General features: G+C 32.0%; 2 protein-coding genes across 2 annotated transcripts; both read left to right on the forward strand.

Annotated features, from left to right (window-relative positions):
• Positions 1 to 7,606: 7,606 nt before the first annotated feature.
• On the forward strand, positions 7,607 to 12,095 carry LOC125057440. Its single transcript, XM_047661134.1, has 4 exons — positions 7,607 to 7,799; positions 10,322 to 11,086; positions 11,164 to 11,394; positions 11,803 to 12,095. Exons 1-4 carry the CDS (start codon positions 7,779 to 7,781, stop codon positions 11,983 to 11,985), a joined length of 1,200 nt encoding a protein of 399 aa, XP_047517090.1. The 5' UTR covers positions 7,607 to 7,778; the 3' UTR covers positions 11,986 to 12,095.
• Positions 12,096 to 12,199: 104 nt separating this feature from the next.
• Positions 12,200 to 16,606, forward strand: LOC125057441. The gene is made up of 3 exons (XM_047661135.1): positions 12,200 to 13,120; positions 13,506 to 13,739; positions 16,100 to 16,606. The coding sequence occupies exons 1-3, from the start codon at positions 12,377 to 12,379 to the stop codon at positions 16,280 to 16,282; spliced, it is 1,161 nt and encodes a 386-aa protein (XP_047517091.1). The 5' UTR covers positions 12,200 to 12,376; the 3' UTR covers positions 16,283 to 16,606.
• Positions 16,607 to 22,123: the final 5,517 nt, after the last annotated feature.

Consider the following 22,123-nt stretch of genomic DNA (forward strand, 5'->3'; position numbering starts at 1 on the left):
TGTAATAATAGCGATGAGTTTAAGGTTGCTGACTTTGAAGTCGTAGAAGTAGAAAAACTGTATGTTTGTCCTGCTCATAACGATAATTATAATAAATACTCTCTCACTCTCATACCTGAGGTGGTAGGTTCGATCCCCAACTGTGTACCAATGGACTTTTTTTCTATGTGCGCATTTAACATTTGCTCGAACGGTGAAGGAAAACATCGTGAGAAAAGCGAAATGTCTTAAACCCAAAAAGTTGTGCGTGTGTCAGGCACTGGAGGCTGATCACCTTCTAGCCTATTAGATTTAAAAATGATCATGAAACAGATCCAGAAGTCTGTGGCCAAGACCTAAAGAGGTTGTAGCGCCACTGATTTTTGTTTTTCAAAACTTCTTAGATCTGCTCTATTAATTCTTTTTCTTCTTAGGATCACGCACCTATCGTGTGGTTTTGGGTCTACTGGAGATCAGAGCCAAAACTTCTAAATATGATGTATTAGAGTCATACATGTTTCTTGAATCTTACCCTATACATTTCGGATGTAATGACCCTATTGCCCTTATAGAAAACATAGCGCATAATATTTTTACAGTGCATTAATGAAGTGTGTGTGAATGAACTTATGACCTTAAGGTTGAATATACTCGATGACTAGAATAACACTTATTTAAAAAAAAACTATATAGTCTATTAAATACGGAATTGCTAACCTGAAATCAAACCCAAGACCTTAGAGGATATACCAAATTCTTAAGATTTTTCAAAGATTTCGTAAAACCTATCATTTAAATTTCTTAAGTGAAAATTTTAATTTGTGAACATATAAATTATGTATGTTACATAAGCATAAGAATTTTTGGTAAAAACAAAAATGGTTGGGAAACACTGATCTAATTGTTATATATTTTTAGTGATACTACTTATATAAATATATAATGTATATGTTACTGTAAAAGCTCGAACTACGGTTAATCTTAAGATTTAAGTGTAAGTCTTAAGATTTACCGACACGAGTTGGTAAATGTAAGTATTTCTGAAAATACGACGATTTACTACGCGATTAGATGTGGTACGAGGCATGCCTTTTAAGTTCTGTCGTTTCCATATTTCCCGGCAACTTTGAATTTGGACATGTACTATATAGACCAGTGCCGATAATTTTTGAAACCAAAAAAAATTACAGTAGGATGAAACCCATTAGAAAAGTAGGGGAATATGATCAAAATGAAAGGAAAAATAAATTACGGTCGATCTGAGGTCGGGAAGGGGTAGGGGGGGGGAGTTTTAAGGGTAAAAAACGGTTTATCTCGATTTCCGGCAAAACTAAAAGTCCTATCGAAGAAAACTAAATGGCAAAGTTGTAGGTCATAAAAAGATCTACAACTTTTGTATTCACACATTTTTCACATAACCTCAAAATTTAGGTGAAAAATTCAAAAAACCAACTTTTTGGTTTTTTATTTTTATCTTTTACAAAAATTTATTTTTTTAAACGAAATTTGGTGAAAACTTACCTTATTATGTCCCAAATATACTGTAATTTATTTGATTAAAAATATTTATTTTTTCACCTTATTTTGAATTAATATCGAAAAAACACCCTAATTTTCAATCGAAAATTCTGACGTCAAAATTTCAGCTTTTTTCAAAAAGTTGATGTGTTTTCAGTGCGTTGAAATCTCTACTTTCCTATGGTAAAAAAATATATATATATTACCATAGTAAAACTTCTCGGAAAATGCAAAAAATCGTATGCAGTAACGCCCAGACCCGTCATCCCCTTCCCTACTTCTCTATGAATCTTCTTTAAATTATAATTAGATGCCTATTTATTACTATTTTAAGATAACTTATATATACCTGAGTGACCTAAAAAAAATTTTTAGCCTTTAGATGGGCTAAAATTTTCGTATTTCATAGAGAAGTAGGGAAGGGGATGACGGGTCTGGGCGTTACTGCATACGATTTTTTGCATTTTCCGAGAAGATTTACTATGGTAATATATATATTTTTTTTTACCATAGGAAAGTAGAGATTTCAACGCACTGAAAGCACATCAACTTTTTGAAAAAAGCTGAAATTTTGACGTCAGAATTTTCGATTGAAAATTAGGGTGTTTTTTCGATATTAATTCAAAATAAGGTGAAAAAATAAATATTTTTAATCAAATAAATTACAGTATATTTGGGACATAATAAGGTAAGTTTTCACCAAATTTCGTTTAAAAAAATAAATTTTTGTAAAAGATAAAAATAAAAAACCAAAAAGTTGGTTTTTTGAATTTTTCACCTAAATTTTGAGGTTATGTGAAAAATCTGCAAATACAAAAGTTGTAGATCTTTTTATTGCCTACAACTTTGCAATTTAACTTTCTTCGATAGGACTTTTAGTTTTGCCGGAAATCGAGATAAACCGTTTTTTACCCTTAAAACTCCCCCCCCTACCCCTTCCCGACCTCAGATCGACCGTAATTTATTTTTCCTTTCATTTTGATCATATTCCCCTCCTTTTCTAATGGGTTTCATCCTACTGTAATTTTTTTCACTTTTTATTTATTTTAAAGGCTATCTGCACTGGTCTAATATTCGAATGTGTTTACATTTTGAATCTCAAAACAGTTAAAAGTATTAGGATTAATGCTATTGTTTAGTCACAGCGTCGATTTGAATCTGTCAAGTTACGTACGAAAATGAATCTTTCTAAGGAAAATGTTCGTGCAATAATTTTCTACAACTTTAGAAGAGGCCTGACACGGCTTCAGTATTTTGAAGAGCTAATATCTGTGTTCAGTGATGAAGCCCCATGTCTGCGGACTGTCGAACGCTGGTATTTAGAATTCCAGCCTGGAAATACTAGTGTTAGTGACCAATCTAGCGAAGGACGCCCAAAATCCGCCTTCACTGAAGAAAACATCATTGCTGTGAGATAACTAATTCTCGAAGATTGTCATGTGACGTATCGAGAGATAGAGGCTCTATTAGGCATCTCAGGGACAACCATTCAGAAGATCTTTCATGAAACGCTTGGTGTGAGAAAGCTAGTTTGCCGTTGGATACCGCATCTGCTTTCCGACGATCACAAGGCGGCCCGCGTCAGATGATGTAAGAAAACTCTGCAAAGGTTCAACCGAAGAGAGTCAAATCACGTCTACGACATCATCAGTGATGCCGAATCTTGGATCTATGCCTACGATCCTGATTCCATACAACAATCTACAATATGGGTCTTTCAAGACGAGCCAAAGCCGACTAAAGTCATTCGTTCTCGAAGCACTTCAAAGAAGATGGTGGCCACGTTCGTTAGAAAAACCGGCCTTGTTGCGACTATTGCACTTGAAGATCGTAGAACAGTTAACGCAGAGTGGTATACCATAGTTTGTTTACCACAAGTCATCCCCAAACTTTGAAAATCTAACTTAAAGCGGCGCATCACCCTGCACCACGACAACGCAAGCTCACACAGCGCTTGTCAAACAATTCAGTATTTTAAGCAGGAAAAAGTAGAAATTCTTGACCATCCTCCATACAGTCCTGACCTAAGCCCTAACGATTTCTTTACATTTCAAAAAATTAAGAAAAGTCTTCGTGGTCAAAGGTTCCAGTCCGGAGAAGAAGCAGTCGACGCTTTCAAGTCAGCCATTTTGAACACCTCCACTTTAGAGTGGAATTAATGTTATAATAACTGGTTTAAGAGAATGGAAAAGTGTATTAAGCTACGTGGTGAATACTTTGAAAAACAATAAAAAGTACTATAAGGTTCTAGTTGTGTTTTTTTCTGCAAACGACAAAACTTAAAAGGCATGCCTCGTAGCTATTTTCGTGCATCCATATTTGGTACAAAATACGGCCAAAAATGTTCAACATCAGAAAATGTTATTGTTACTATTTGTAAACAAAACAATACAATACATATTGGCTTGGCATGTGCTATAAGATGTAATATTTAAAACATACCCTATGATTCTTAGACGCAGATTCGGAAAGGTTTTCAAACCAACAAAAAAATGCATATAATTAATTATTATATGGATTTTTTTTGTTATAAACTAGGACGCTACATTATTACCTACAAGGCATTTCCAAAATATTTTTAATAATTAGTCGAATTAAAAAAAAATCAAATAAGATTGTATATTTAGATTGTATATTATAAGTTAATTAATAGATTAAATATACAGTATTTACAATTTTCTTAATAGTAATAATAAAAATAATTAAAAATTAATAAAAAGAAAATTTATGCAGATTTTAAAAATCTTGGTCCCTGCGGCAGTGTACCTTTAACGCTGGCAGCATTATCTCGCTGTATTGCGATACTTCGTTGAGCGAGGAAAGCACCAGCTCTGGGGTCACCGGTACCAGGCGCCGATTATTATTTAATCCTTTAATTAGCGCCTGTGCACGTGAACCCCTCAAGAGTCTCTACTCCAAAGGGAACAAAATCGAAGTTGGAGGAAAGACTCTTATATTTGAGCCATTTATTATTTTCCGCCTGCTCTGCGGCCGGCCCAGATTTGCTTGTCCGAAGGAGGTAAGACGAGGCTAACGTGGACACACAAGTAGCATCCCATATCAAAGCCAATCCCATCTTCCATGAGATCAACATCCCATCCGGCCATCGTCATCGTCTCAAAATAATTTTGTATATTCCTTTTAAGAATATAATTTATAATGTTTAAGTTTAACAAAGTATGTTCATTGGAGAAATCGAGAAAAATATTTTTTATAGACATATATATTTGATTATCAACCTCATAATAAAGGTTGTCGTATGTCCGACGCAATAAGTATTTTTGTCCATTTTAAAATATGAATATCGGTTTAGAGCTGTTTTTAAAGAAATTTGTATTATTGACGCTATATAACAATTCGTTAAGAGAAATTATTCCTAAAAATGTTTTTTTTATTTCAGTGAACAGGATTATTCCCTCCGATGTATAATGGAAGCCCTGAGAGTGGCCAGACAAGATGACCCCTCAACAAAACACTGGTTCTTACAACTAATGTTTAAAGTACTTTATTTCTCATTACAAAAACGTTTTTTTTATTTACATGAGAAACTTAATATAATATACGAACGAGATACGCGTCGCCATCAGCTATCCCAATTTTAGTCTATTAGTCTCATTCTAATATGAATCTTTAATGCCCTTTTGAATTGATTAAACACGCTAATATTACGAATTTTAGAGGGTAATTGATTAAATAATTGCACACCCTCATACTCAATAGACTTTTTTAAATAAAAATTCGTATTATAATATAATTATTTGTAATATAATATAATAATTTATACCTATAATCTAACGTGGAAAAATGTGCGGAATATATATTTTATACAAAAACTTAATTAAAATAATTTCCACTGTTAATTTTAAATCTAAATTATACAATAGAAAACTGCAAAACTTTAAATTAGAATAACAAATTATTGTTTTATGACTGCACTTGAAGTGTCGAATTATGCAAATAGTATAAATTCACGTTTATATCTATTTAAATTGCAATTTACTTAACAGCGAATGTCAAAAAGGTATTCATTATGGTGATCGTCCAGTGACACAAAATCTGGTCACAAAACCCTGATGACATACACTACACTACACGTAGCAGACCGTCAGATTGTCGGCATATCCTAAACCAGGTTTGGGAGTAGCACTTTGTATCTGTACCCTCTCGATACCCTAGGCATCCCATCACCCTCCTTCCAGAAGAACGCGAATTTGACAAAACCCACCAATATTCAGATTGAGCATTCTGATAAACGATCAGTCCAACGATCAAGAGCATTCTGGATATCTACAGTTGCTCCCCTGATATTTTAAAATCAACCTTTGAATCCTTTACTTTTTATAAGTAATTAATGAATCGACGTATTATATTTTCTCTTTGTGTTTTTGCCTATAAGTGCTTCTCACATTAAATCTTGTATTTTATATTTCTTTACGTACCAATGTATCAGTTTGCCGAGCGTTGGCAAGCTTTTGTAAATAATAAATAAATCAGTGGCGCTACAACCTCTTTAGGTCTTGGCCTCAGATTTCTGGATCTGTTTCATGATCTATTTTAAATCTAATAGGCAAGTAGGTGATCAGCCTGACACAAGCCGTCGACTGTATATTATAATGATAATGCCTTTTATTTCTAAAAATGTTACAATGAAATAATTATAAAGATTAATTTCTCTAGTTTTTAGAACCCTATAATAGGGCATAGGCTTTCAACCCCTACCAAAGTGAACTTCCTTGGTCTTGCCGGGTCCATGTGTCGAAGGCCAGCAGCACCGGGTCGTCGGACCAACGCCGCCTTGGGCAAGCTCGTTAGGTAAAACGAGTTAGTATAAAAAACAAGTCCTATGATTAACCTATATTATTGCAAGTTCTAGATTTTTTAAGCACAGTAAAACTTAAGACAGCAGTTCACTAAATAAATACCTTTTTGCAATTTCATTAATATATTCAAGATTTGTAGAATTTAGTGTCACGAAACACAAACTACTGAAAAAAAAAATAAAACGTTTACTTTTATAAGTAATTAATAATTTTGCCGCGTATTACGCCGTGTATAAAACGTTGGTTAGTAAAACATTTTAATTATTTATTTACATATTTATAATAGTATAAGATCCCGCTATACAACGACCTTCACCGAGATGCTTATTTAATGAAACTTATTTTATATATAATTTAATATGTCAATAAATATAATCCATATGGGTTGCCTAGCAAATTTCAGTCCAGAGTATGTTTAATTAATATTTAAAAAAAAATTTTTTATTTATAATTTGCATGTAGTAAATTTTTTGAACTTTTTTCAATCAATATTTTTAATCAGGGTAGTATTATATATGTATCACTATAACCTTCTTTTATACTAAAGATGTATATATACTTTAGTGTCACATAAAAAATATACACATAAATAATTAATTGATTAAAAACAACCTAACGTTTGCATATTCTATGGGCTTCATACGTTCGATTGGTATAGAATTTATCTAATAATCATACCGGTGAAATGTTTAAAAAAATATTTTTTTTTTAAATTAATTAAACATACTCTGGACTGAAATTTGCTAGGCAACCCATATGGATTATATTTATTGACATATTAAATTATATATAAAATAAGTTTCATTAAATAAGCATCTCGGTGAAGGTCGTTGTATAGCGGGATCTTAGACCATAATATTGTTAATAAATTTTAATAACATGGTTCAACGGGCACTCTTAACGCTACGAAGCGATCTCTTCCAAGCAACCCTAATCAAAGAAAACAATAAAAAATGAATCGTGAAGTGCAAGAATTAATTAATAATACAAAAAATAATAATGATAATGACAAAAATATATTAAATCTTAATATTACTTAATATGATGACTTATTTTTTTATAGACTTACCAAAACAGAGAGAAAATGCAAAATAAAAGTTTATCAAAATGTATGTACTTTAAGACGTTTTTTAACAGTTAAATCGTAAAGAGTAGGTAGGTGCGATTTCGCTATTCCAATACAGACAACTTTGACAACGTTTTCATACTCAAAAATTTGATTTTGTAAATAATGAAGGTAGGTAGAATTAGAAACATGCATCGTCATTATTATTAATACATCTCTCGTTTTTATTGCCGTAAACTAAATTGGTTTTCAAGGATTGATCAATGTAAAGGATGCTATGTTTTAACGACATTTGTGCCTAGGCAATTGTCAGTTGGGGCCTGGAAAATTCAGTGATCACACGTAGACAGTTGCTGTATAATTTTAGAACTGATTTTTATTGTTAGGCGTAAAACATGGAGGCGATATCGGAAAATGTAAGTAAATTCTTATTTTAATGTTCTATATACAACGAATAGTTTTAAATTTGAAATATAAGTTCGATTTAACTGTCGATAAAAATTTTCTGCGTGAATTCCACGTGGAATTAAAATAGGTAAATCCTTTCCTGTATAAGATTATAAACTAGTATGTTAAGGATAATTATAATGATTAGGTATATTAAAGATCAATATATATTTCTTATTTTCTTAGTTACATTTTTAATATATAGCCTGATCCTTAGCCCTGATCGTATTGTGCAAAAGCTAGGAGTTCTGAGATGTGTTAGTTGGAGCTACACGAGGTGGCTATACTAACCCCGCTCTCTCAGAATGGAATGAATGGAGTCTCACACACCCCAAAGCACCGTGAGGGATGCGTAATTTCATTTCTACTTTTATAAAAAGGGTACTTTTAATACCCTCTTAATAAATGAATAAAAACAGACTTTTAAAACGTACGATACCTTCGTTGCGTTTTTTGTTAATGCATATATTGCATCTGCTTGCCTAGAATTATTCGAATATATGAGTGCATTTCTCCCTTTATAAAAGTTACAATTTTAATACCGTCATAAATAGTTTAAAAAAAGACAAATAGTACAAAGAGGATAAAGGTTAAAGTATATTTAATATATTGATTAAAGACTTTTAAACGCGTATATTCCATCTAAAATATATTTTATGAAAGTAAAAAACACATCAATATTCATTCGAAAAAAATAAGGACCAACGAAAAAGGAAACGCTAGTAAAATCTATTTTGACCGGTTTCATTCTACAGTTAAAAATGCAAGTACAGATAAAAGCATAATGGGATTTCTATCTTTAGTCGTATCCAATTCTATATAAAGTTAACCTTGGAATAGTTAAACTCAATTTACTAACATTGATGTAATCCCGGTGTTATGACCGACCAGCTGTATTCATTTGCGTGAGACGAAATACCTCTGTATGTTGTTATGTTTGTCTTGTTTCATACCTCATTACAAACTCAAATATCTTAGTGTATTTTAAGACTGTTGAAATGAATCTAATTATGTGACCTCTTAGAACCTATCACTCGGTCCTAAGTTCGGTTTCCGAAGAATAAATGTTTTGGGTTGGTTTATGTTCATGACGCGTTAGATTTATTGCAGGGTCACGGTTTTGCAAACTACTTACGGTGACAACTGCCCACCCAACCTTTATTAATTAGAAAATATAGGTGCTTTATTTTACAAAATAAACACACTCTTGGCCGTCGTTAGATCTTTAAAAACTTTATACTTTTATATTTCTAAGTATGATGATATAAAAGAGACGAAGTTTGTTCAAATTATATTTTCTGTTTAATAATTTAAAAAAAATATTCTCCAGCAACGAAATAAAACCATAAATGATTAATTAAATTTTATATAGAATATCACACACGTGTTTAACAATTTCATTTGTAAATAAATAACATATTACTAAGTAATCTGTGGGTGTAATTAATATCACTGAGTAATTATATTACACAACCATATCATTATTTAAATGTTCTACTTACAACATCGATTAAATAACATGATTCAATGTTTGTTATTTAATTTATATATTGCATACTTGTTATTAACTATTAACACTTATGCTAATCAAAGGTTAGAAGTAATAATAACACATAGAAATATTATGTATTGATACCAAAATGTTGTCAACAATATAAAACTTTCCGACAAATTTAAAAATGGAATCAAAAATTTTAACCAGTCAGGATTTTCTTATACCTCATGTTTATTGTTAGAAGATATATAATACTTAATTTTTTTTACCTTTATTAGTAATCTAACAAACAAATATACAGTATTTATAATTTTCTTAACTTACATAGTAATAATAAAAATAATTTAAAATTAAAACGAATTTAAAAAGTTTGGTCCCTGTGGCAAACCTTAAACCCTGGCAGCATTTCCTCGCTGTATTGCGATACGTATTCCTTGAACGAGGAAAGCACCAGCTCTGGGGTCACCGGTACTATCTACCAGGCACCAATTTAAATCTTTAATTAGCGCCTGTTGAACCCCACAGCCCAAGAGTCTCTAAATTGAAGTTGGAGGACAGACACTTAGGGCTCATGCCCACGAGACGGTTTTTCGCCAAAGCTAAGCCCGGCGTCGAGTAATTGGCGTCATGGTGTCCCATACAAAACAGACGACCGGACGTAGACCCGGCGAAAATCCATCTCGGGCATGAGGGCTTATATTTGAGCCATTTATTATTTTCCGCCTGCTCTGCGGCCGCCCCAGCTTTTACATACTTTATTTAAATAGGATCACATTTAGAGGTGTATAGCATATAATTATTTGTTTACTAACATCACAATTATGACTATTATTCATGCAATTTTATCGCTGATACTGTCTGTATCCGTTTTCATATCGCAATCGAAACTCAAATAATAAAGATAAGAATAATCTACACCAATCCATGGGCACTATATTAATAACATTTTACAACGGGATTTTCTCCAGTATATAAAGCAAATATTATTGATTGCAGGCTCAAACAATGGCAGACCAAAAGGTTACTCTTCACACTATACTCCATAAAATTGCGAAAGAACGAGGCTATGTCAATTACAAGCTCAATGTAAAACCAATTACAACCGGAGGGGCTAATTACTCCTGTGTGCTTTTTCTTGCAACAATTGCTGAAAACGATAAGGATGACATAAAACTATTCAATAAAGTTGCGTGTGTAGGTGAAAAAGTGCGTGCTATGTCACCATTCCAAATTTTCGAGTCAGAAATCTGCTTTTACAACGAATTAATAAAAATATATAGAGAGATTGAGGAAAAACATGGTGTCCCAGAACAGGAAAGATTCGTAACTCCAAAATTCTATGGATTTAGCGACGAATATCTGCACGAAACCCTCGTCATGGAAGATTTAACCGCTAGTGGCTATGAAATGTTCGATCGATTCAAGACATTTGACTTTAATTATGCCAAAGAAGCTGTGAGACAACTTGCAAAACTACACGCACTGTCCATTGCTTTCTCCATTGAAAGTCCAGACGAATTTGAGGAAAAAACAGCTAAGCTAACAATGAAAAATAATATGGACTCTTTATCGGGGGTAATAGAGGGAATGTTAAAAAAGGTTATGTTATCTTTGCGAGAAGAGTTTAAAGATCGCGTCCAACTATTTCTCAAGGAAACAATGACTGTTGAAAAGATGAATTACCTAACAAAACCACATAGGCGCATGGTCTTGGGACATGGAGATTTTCGTGCTAGTAATATAATGCATAAAATGAATGAGGTATTTAAAATAATAGAGTAAGTTTCAGGTGGTCAATAATATGGTTTAAAAATGACGTATTATTTTTGTTTTTCAAGGATGGCACCTACAAAGTGATCATTATAGATTATCAAACGCTGCACCGCACTAATCCTATCTTGGATTTGGTCTACCTAATATTCAATGGAACAGATCAAGCATTCAGGAGCGAGTACTTGCAGAAGACTATTGATCACTATTATACTGAGCTGACTGCTTCGTTGAAATTATTTCACATCAACCCTGACGAAGTGTATTCAAGGGAAGATTTTGATTACGACTACAAAGAGGTTTCTTATTTAATTAATATGTAGAAATAATAAATTTACTTAATGTAATTGAACGAAAATCGTAGTCATAAATAAATATTCGAAATTAGTATTAAATAAGTAAGAAAGGCGACGCCAGCTATATTTTCTATAGCAAACTGAACCACACCACCGAAGTCACATCCGTCATCTGAGTAAGTTTTTGAAGAAAAAAGGGCATTACGAAAACGCAACAAATACAAAAACTAGTAATGTACATTACCATAGGTAATAACGTATAGATACATTTAACTTTAAAGTTGCCGCAAACTTTGAGTTAATTTGATTTTATTTATTAATTATTGACGTGCTTTAAATTTTATGGTTAATAACTTTTGGATAAATTATGTATACGTAATTTCAGATAATGACGTTAAAGTTAATTTTCAGGTGCTACCATATGGACTGATCATAAGTTTTATGTTGTTATTACTGGTCACTGTGGACACTGAGAATGCGCCAACAATGACACCAGATTCAGATTTTGAGAGTTTTAACATGGCACCCAGTGAGGAATACAAGAAGAGAGTCAATGAACTCGTTGAAGATTTTATCAAATATGGAATTTTGTAGTATTGTATTAGCATTTTATTGAGCGAAATAGTATTATTTTGGTTGTATTTAATTAATTATTATTGTGAATCTATCTTCTGACCAATTCAATTAAACATTTTATCGTATAATGCATTATTTTATTGAACTATTAGATGATAAAATAATAATGCAATCGCATGTAACTTTATCAATGTCAACGCGTAAAAACATTATCGTATCTAAGTGGGTCTCAACTATAGATATGTAAGACATGTTTAACACAACGAGTACTCGGGCATTTGTAATGTTTAAAAGACGGTATTATACCCAGAATTGTTAATAAAAAATAACAAAAAAAGTATATATATATATTATAAAGCAAGTGTAAATAAATAAAGAAATAAAACAAATTTATAATTGCGGATCGATAATGGCTGGACAGGAAGTTTACGAAATTCTTAATAAAATTGCTAAAGAAGAACAGTTTAATAATTATAAGATATCAATAAATCCCCTTTCCACTGATGGTGCTAACTTTTCCAGCAATCTTTATGAAGCAAAAATTTCTACAAGTGACAAAGAATTAAACTTATTTGTTAAAGTTGCTGCAATTGGTGAAAAGTTGAGAACATTAGCTCCTGTTTGTATCTACAAAACAGAAGTTCAGTTTTACACGAAAATATTCAAATTATACAATGATATAGAAACGAAACATCATGTGCCCGAGGATCACAAATTAGTCCTGCCGAAGCTATACGGGTACAATTTGGAATGTTCGAACGAGATTTTGGTGTTTGACAATTTACTTGCCGAAGGTTTTGACATGTACGATAGATTTCAGACTATGGACTGGGACTATGCGTCGCTTTCGCTTACTGCTCTTGCTAAATTACATGGTCTTTCGATGGCATACGCAATTGAGTATCCAGATGAATTCAAAAAAGACGGAGAGATTATGAAAATACAAGAAAACATAGATGGTTTAAAGGAATATTTAGAGAGTGCAATAACTAAAGTGCTTCAGGTTACGAAGGCAGAAAATAAAGAACGATTGAAAACATTTCTAGATGGAGTGACGAGCGTTGAATACTTTATGGGTGTCCTGAAACCAATGAGAAGCTGTGTTTTAACTCATGCTGATTATCGTCCCAGCAACCTGCTCCATAAAGTTCAAGTAAGTAAAATAAACCATACTTTACCATATACGTGATTTTTTCAAATTAAAGTTGACTAAAAAGTCTAAAACTTAGACACAAAAAGTTGACGACGTGCATCAGGCACAGGTGGCTGATCATCTACATGCCTATTAGATTTACAAATGATCATAAAACAGATACAGAAATCTGAGGCCCAGACCTAAAAAGGTTGTAGATTTTATTATTTGTATATTAAAGGTATAGTTTAAACAGTATGTAATTATATATGAGATTAAAATTACGATTGTGATTGAAACAGCAATTGCTAAAAATTTAAGCAAAATGTTCCCAACAAATATAATAACAATAAGGCTGCGGCCACAACTATAACATTATAACTTTTTTAGTTTAAATTCTTTTTAGGATGGAAAAACTACTAAAGTGATACCCATAGACTTCCAAACAATTCGTCACGGAAACCTTGTTAGCGATCTGGTGTACTTCATCTTCACTGGGACAGACAAAGAATTCCGGAATACCAACTACCAACGATGTTTAGATCATTACTATTCCGAGCTGAGCACTACTTTAACCATGCTCCATCTGGACCCCAATCAGATCTATTCTAGGAAGGATTTCGAATATGAACTTGAGCAGGTAAGTTAAATTATGATTTAACTTCATCTAATTAAATAACGTATTTTTTCTTAATCAACTGGTATGGTTATGGTATGGGCAGTATCTTCAAAATAAAGGTTATAACGTGTTATGGATGACGGGCATCATAACTTAGAAAGACAGGTGTTGCTTAGAAACGTAAACTGGGTGCCGTAACCTACGGCGTGTAATATTAGGACTTAGATAAAAGAAGTTTTTCATCGCTAGACTCGCAAAAACTTCACTTCACTGTCTTCGCTGCACAAAGTGATCCACATCTACGTATTGCAGGCCACAAAAAAGCATTATTCATAACTTCATCCCTAATACGAAACTTTCACTCGAAATACGACTTAAAGCTGAACAAGCCGTGCACCGTTTAAATGATCATCAAAAGTCCTAGTAACCTACTGCTGCGACACGTGACTTCAAGTGAGTTCATGGAGTCCTTGATTCAACGTTATTTCCCCAGCTAAAACGGAGAATACTTTAAGTTGTTTATGAATATTCCATGATATTGCTCTAAACAAAAAAAAACAAGGTAAAATTGCGCGCTTGAGCCGCGAAGGAACAGCCGCTGTACTATTGAGTACTGCGTGCAAACATAATTAACAAAGCAATAGAACTAATAAAGCACCTCCCTAGACCGCGGGAAATACGGAAATTTAGTTTAACCAGTTTGGGGAAAACATACAAACGACAGCGTAATCGATCGTAGTTATACGAGTATTGTAGACATTGATCCGAAAAAAAGGGCTTCAAACACCTACACTATCAGGCTACATAGACGGACTACAGCAAGGCTACAGTAATGAGAAAGAACCCAACCTCTTGACATATTATCTTTTGGAAGTACGTACGTAGTTGACGAACTTTTAACAAATAACTTACTAACTGTTACTGCAGCCGTTAGACAGAAGCAGCAGATAGAACGGGAAGAACGAAGAGGTTTACTCTACAAGAGAAATTTGTGTGTCTATGTTGTAAAGTCAACCATTATGTACCTTAGTGTGAAGACTTTCGCAAAATTTGTATAAATCAACAAAGGCGTGTGATTGGCGTGAAAGAAACCTGGCCTATTAATCAACAAAGCTTAGGTGGAACTTACACCGGACATAACCTGATCTAAAACGATAAACGCGTTGTGCATTATGTACTGGGAATAATGCGAGTTAGACCAGATATGCATATTCATACCTATATGAAAAAAATTGCGAAGTGACAGACTTTAAGAGCGAATAAAAGCTAAAGCTGCCAAAGCCGCCAAAACCCGGCGATAGTCACATAAACCATATTAAGAATGAACAATAATAAGGCTTGAAGTAATTGACCGAAGGAAAACGAGCGAGTGAGACTGAGAACCTACGACCAAATAACCTAGGATTCAAAACAATTTCATGTTACAATTAATATTTGCAGCAATACCATCGAAAAGACTTTCAAGATGGCGACTTTCGTTAATAGCATCGATACTTGGGACAAAGTACGCCAAAAACGATGCATTTTCATTTCAACCGCTTTGACTGTTTAATTTGTACATCATTTATACATCTTGGACTAATCCCAGATATGCTGTTCGATTCTTTATTTTTGTTTCTGTGTTTAAAACAGTACATTAACGTACAGATATTATTTTTCATGACAAAACCCACAATATATTTGACATCTTGAATCAATTAAAGTTTTTATTGTACAATTAGCAATTACAATTTCACCTTCACTTGAATTAAATTAACTTTCTGAGGTTTTTATGTAAGAGCACAGTTTAAAATTAAAGTATTATATTGTAACTCGTCTGTTTACTACGAAGAATAATTTAAAACTGACTGAGGCTTTGTGCCTTGCCTGGTGCCCACACAACTGGTTTATAGGGTTTTATACCTGGGCATAAACCGGTTTTCACCCAAGACAGCAACATCAGGTAGCCAAATGAGCAAGTATCAGTTAATTCTGTAAGTCATTAAAATATCATTTCAATATTTTTGATAAATAGCCATTTTGATTAATATGAAAATGATGGGAAATACATTTACATGATATTGTCTAGTTTGAATTTTTTTATCATGATGATTATTGCAGAGTTATTATTTATATATATATATATTTCTGGAGTGAACGTGTATAAAAAAGTAATTAGGTAAATAATAGAGGTAATTTCATTTTAAATTACTTCACACCGACTTATTAGCGTAATACACACAATCGATATTCATTTTCATAATTGCATTGATAATAATTACAAAAATTCACTTCGTTAGCAATGAATGCAAGCCTTTCTTTCCTCTGGTTTCACAAAATTACCCACGGACTTGATAATAATACATTTTAAAGCAAGATATAACTATTACTATTTGTTGTAGGCATCATCATATGGCCTACTATCAGCAATATTGTGTCTGCTCATAATAACAGTGGACCCTAAAGATGCCCCAAAGGTAGATGATAAATTGGAACAAAAGGATTTTGCCGTTATCCCCAATGAACGGTACTCTGAGAGAATTAACGGTGTTATTGAAGATTTTATTAAATTAGGCGTAATTTGAATAAAAAAGTGAATAGTGATATATCGGCTTGTATCAATTTAAGAATGAATTAATTCCGCTCATCTACTCGCACGACGAATAAAACTCATTCATCCAAACGAGTCAATTGATTGATCACGAAATTTTGCAATATTATCATTTATATAACTCACTTTCTAGTTAACATATTTATAGTTTGTAACGATTGTTAGTTAGAAATAGTTATTAAGTATAAAGTATACTCTGTTTACCTGTTAAAAGGTTTACAATCAGTTATTATTGTGATTTTTGTGTTTTTAGATGTAAGCTTTTATTGTTAGCCTGTCGGCAAACCTTTTTTTAAATAAAAGAATAACCATTTTAAACCTAAAGGTTTATACCTATATAAATATAACACTTTATTTGCGTGGAAACATATATGTACTGCGCAAAAACTGTGAGATACTTAAGTGTTATTTTTGATTTTAAATTATTATCAATTAATATACTTTAAACGACGACTCATTGGTCTAGTGGTAAGTACCCCTGACTGCGAATCCATGGGTCCCGGGTTCGATCCCCGGCTGAGGCGAACATCGATGTGATGAGCATTTGGTGTTGTTCTTAGGTCTTGGGTGTTTAAATATGTATTTATATGTATATCTATCTATAATATGTATGTATATCCGTTGCCTAGTACCCATAACACAAGCTTCACCAGCTTAGCATGGGACTAGGTCAATTGGTGTGAATTGTCTTTAAAAAAAAAAAAAAATTACGTGATTAACTCAACATTAAAGTATCAATCGAGTTGATCAACTATTCGAGAGTCAGTTGTGGAACATAAAACAATTTCATTTTATTCACCTAGCACTGAATACAAATATTTGTGGTTCTATACTATTTGTTAATACTCACGTACGTTAATTGTTTACATAATTTAAATAAATTCCTTAATAGTTATGCTTGTGTAAATTCAGATATTAGTTTAAGGTTGAACCTTGTTTAACTAATCGGTACCGATAAACCGAAATCAGCGTTGCGAAGTTACACAAAGCAGAAAATTTAAACAGCGTCGGAAACCATTGTCAGAAAATTTGGCGAATGTTTATGATCGCATGTGTAGTAATATATTAAATTTAAATTTCTTTGCCTATTCTTAAAAGAACGGTACTTAAATGTGAATGAGAATATTTCAGAAGCGTCCACAAATTCCACAAAAACTACGTCAAATCGACATTATCCTTCCATCGTTTCATCAAAAGTATTTATTTTAAATTGGATTCTTGCTATAATTTTTAATTTACAGGTAGGATCTGGTGTGTATTTACATAGGAATTAATAAAACTGAGTTTAACGAGCTCCTAATTAAATTTAATCTTTAAATTCCAGTCATCATTTAACCGGACATCAAACTAACAGACATCAAATAGTATAAGATCCCGCTATACAACGACCTTCACCGAGATGCTTATTTAATGAAACTTATTTTATATTTACTTTAATATGTCAATAAATATAATCCATATGGGTTGCCTAGCAAATTTCAGTCCAGAGTATGTTTAATTAATATTTAAAAAAAATTTTTTTTTTATAATTTGCATGTAGTAAATTTTTTGAACTTTTTTCAATCAATATTTTTAATCAGGGTAGTATTATATATGTATCACTAAAAACTTCTTTTATACTAAAGATGTATATATACTTTAGTGTCACATAAAAAATATACACATAAATAATTAATTGATTAAAAACAACCTAACTTTTGCATATTCTAAGGGCTTCATACTTTCGATTGGTATAGAATTTATCTAATAATCATACCGGTGAAATGTTTAAAAAAATATTTTTTTTTAAATTAATTAAAAATACTCTGGACTGAAATTTGCTAGGCAACCCATATGGATTATATTTATTGACATATTAAATTATATATAAAATAAGTTTCATTAAATAAGCATCTCGGTGAAGGTCGTTGTATAGCGGGATCTTAGACCAAAACAAAATAATGATAGTTTTAGCTGTAATATTTTTGACCACGATTAAATCCATTATTCGAATCTTAGATATTTCTATTAAATTTAAGGACGGTACTGATTTATTATGTGTATAGATTATGTATACAGTATCAATAATTCAGTAGAGAACTTTCGGAAGTTTTAGGGTAATTCATTAAAACAAAAACACTATATAGTATGCTTCCTTTATTTTGTAAGGAATTATTTTCACAAATTTATTATAGGTACAGTGCCATGCCGCCGGTGTGTGCTCGAATCCATCTAGTAACTGACCGCACCACCTAATACTGATCATGTCTTCTAAGTCCTTGATTTATCGAAGTTATTTCTCACTCATACTGCTCCGAAATAAAATAATATTATAATAAATCCTTCGTTACGAGGCATGAATAGATGCGCGTCGATTTGAGAATTTTTTACATCATAATATAAATTAGGTGATTAACATGAATAAATAGTAAGATTTTTACCGCAAAAGCCAACAGAGTACAATGATGATAATTATTATTTAAAGTCGACTTAACCTGTTACCGCCGGGTACGTCGTTAATGCAAGAAAAGACTAGGGCGATTCGCGGTGAGTAAGAAATAACTTTGATGCGTCAAACTGGCTACTCGCTGGTATCACACTTTGTTTCATAAGAACCATTCATTTCACCATCATTTCTTAGTATTTTTTATTGGATTATCAAAGCGTCTTCGTTAAGTTAGCGGGTAAGGTTTTTATTAGATGCTTAGTTACTCACTGACCTAATATACAGATCCTAACCTGCTGATGCAAAGCGTTTGTTCCTTTATTATTATAAAATGTTGCAATATGTCAAGCACAGTTTAAGGGTTGCATTTAGAATTTCCTTGTAAACAAAAAACTTGACAATTAAAAAGAGTTGGGGGACTTTCTTGCCGGCTCGTCAGCGCCTTCCCATTGTTATAAGTGCACATATTGTATGAATAAATAAATTTTGATGTGATTTGACAGCGAGTGTTTGAATAGTTTTTAAAATCGACTTAATGTATAGTACATTTAAAAAATATCTACATATGATTATTTGCGTGACACATTATAATAAATATTAATTCGATAACGTAATAATATATTTTAATGATGTGATATTTTATCACTAAAAATAATATAAGAATTGACTAATTGATATGACTCTATATATATAATATATAACTTCCTTTTAAGACAAATTTGCACGCATGTGTGGCAGAATATGCGAACTTCCGATTGTACCACCGTAACTTTTTTGTACCATATTCTTGCAAATAAATTATTTCTGAGTATGCATTTTGAAAGTTCACAGCGAGTATCCAGTCTTACGCATTACATTGAGCATATTATGTAACAAAATTAACAAGCATACAGTGCATCTACGACTACTCACAACTATAACAATTTGGTCATCCTGTTGTTATATCGATACCGCGAATTAGGAAGGAACGCGAGCTAGACATACACGTACTGGCAATACAGCGAGATCGTTTTTGTTGTCCATATTTACGCCCGAACCCAATAACCAATCAACAATCTGTCAGACCGTGACAGTCGATCGATCTCCTATGTGCATCCCAATAACCAAACCGAACGAAGACAATCCATTTTTGCTCTTTGTCGTTCCAAGTTACCTAGTTTTCACTCATATTTGATAATCAATGTAAACCAAATAAAGTAAATAAAACCGTACAAATGACATTAAAATATACATGTGTATGTTTAAAACATAATAAATAGTTTTTTTTATTATTTAAAAATCTGGTGTAAATTAAAATCTGTTAAAATAATTAACTGTTGAAATCGAGCTTTCGTCAACTGTCATTTTCATACAAAGGTCTATCCACAGACACCGATACGACCCCCCATGGATAGCTTGTTTCGACAGATGACTATTACAATCCGTCGATTGGTTATTGGCACACTTGTTTGGATTAAGATTACTATCTCAGATGGTGCATTATGTATTGAGATAGGTTATTGGGTTTGGGCGTAAATAGATATTTATATAAAAATTGATACAAATAATTATAAACAGTATAAACAATGTCGTATGTAGACGCGTTCCTTCTTAAAGCTGGCAATACATTTAAAAATGTAGCTCTTAACAAACTTGATCGTAGTCGTAAATGTATAACCAGCTAAGACGCAATAATAGACGCAGCAATAAAAGTGCCGTTCAGCCAAACAATGCAATGATTGATACCAAAAATATTACCGGCATATAAAATTGCATATTCAAAAATACAGAAAAAAACGTTTACAAATAGTTAAAATTATAGAAAAAAAGTCTCCCGGCGTCTCGGGAAACAATTCGCTTACAAAATGTTTCATCTAGCGTTAATCATTTAAATTTCTCAACATCTGGGTACATTCTTAGAGTAATTGAATTGCATACAATATAAACTGTATTATAAACTTCTACTCTAATAATTACAGTCACAATATCTTTAACATTTCATCTACTTTTTATATTAGGTGATAAATAAATGTCTTTTTACGAAAGAGATAAAATATAGCTCATATCTGATTAATTTGCATTTGTCGTAGAATGCTTTGCCATTTATTATATTAACAAAACCCATATCAACTACAAAGCGTCGTACAAATTACACAAAATATTAAAATTTAAAATTAACCTTTAGGGTTGTTGACCTCAACTTTAATTAGAGGTCAACAACCCCATAGGTCATGAACTTAACGTGATGTATCAGCTGACGTATTTATTTACCTGTAAATAGTTAATAGCCAATATGTATTTAATATGAAGTTCATAAGGTTTTGTTTAATATAACAATCATAAATAATGCCAATTTCAATAGTTTATATTTGGCCTAAAAGCGGAATAAAAGAAATAAGTATCAATAAACTTAATTCGATGGTTATGAAAACATTAAGATTGGCCATTAATTACGTAATTACTGAGCTCAAAAACAACTTTGACAAGCCAAAAAAACTTTCTGCATCTGTTAACAATTTTAAACTTTAATATGAACAAAACTAGCGCGATAAATATTTATTAATGCAATATAATTTCTAGCATCTAAACTACGTAACACAATCACAATATTACATGATATGAAAATGATTGTACTTAAAATTCAACCTCTTACTAGAAGGCATTTTACATCAACTATAATTCCAACTATTTCGTTAAATGAACCAATTTTGACGAATTTTTAGATTATTACTTTTGATTATATTGTTATGTCTAAACATTGATGTCCATTAGGGAGATATGTTTAATATAAATATATTGAGGCTATTCAGTCAGAGTCTAAAATTGTTTTGAAATAATGTTACTTTCGGAAATTCTATGCATTCATGAAAAATTATGAAACAGCTAATTATAGTTGTAAATAATGAATGGACATTTTATTAGCTACCTTTTACAACATACATTTTTAAAGCTAAATTCTCGTGATAAGGTACGAACATAGTATACAGCACGCCTACGATTTCACTAAATATAATTCATATATTTTCAAACATCAAAATATTTCGTTGCTTAAAAATATTAAAGAAGCAAGTATTCATTTGAATCTAGAAATATAATGGCTATAAACAAAAAATGCGAAATATTAAATTTGTCGGAAAATGTTACAAAAATGCATTTATATTAATGAATCAAAATTAAGTTATTAAAACGGCTAAGGAGCGCGGAAAAAAAGATAAAAATGCTTTTCAAAGCGGATTAGAAATCTTAAATAAATTGGTGGGTATAGGCTCTTAAGGTTTTCATTACTTTTGAATCGTATACATCCTGCTATAGAAGAGTATTAGGAGGCGATCAAAAAGATAGAACCCGCGCATTGTTTCACTATCCGAACATCACATTTAAAATTGATTAACATATAAAAGGATGTGAAAA

This window comes from Pieris napi, chromosome 16 (assembly GCF_905475465.1).
Source record: "Pieris napi chromosome 16, ilPieNapi1.2, whole genome shotgun sequence".
NCBI classification, from domain to species: Eukaryota; Metazoa; Arthropoda; class Insecta; order Lepidoptera; family Pieridae; genus Pieris; species Pieris napi.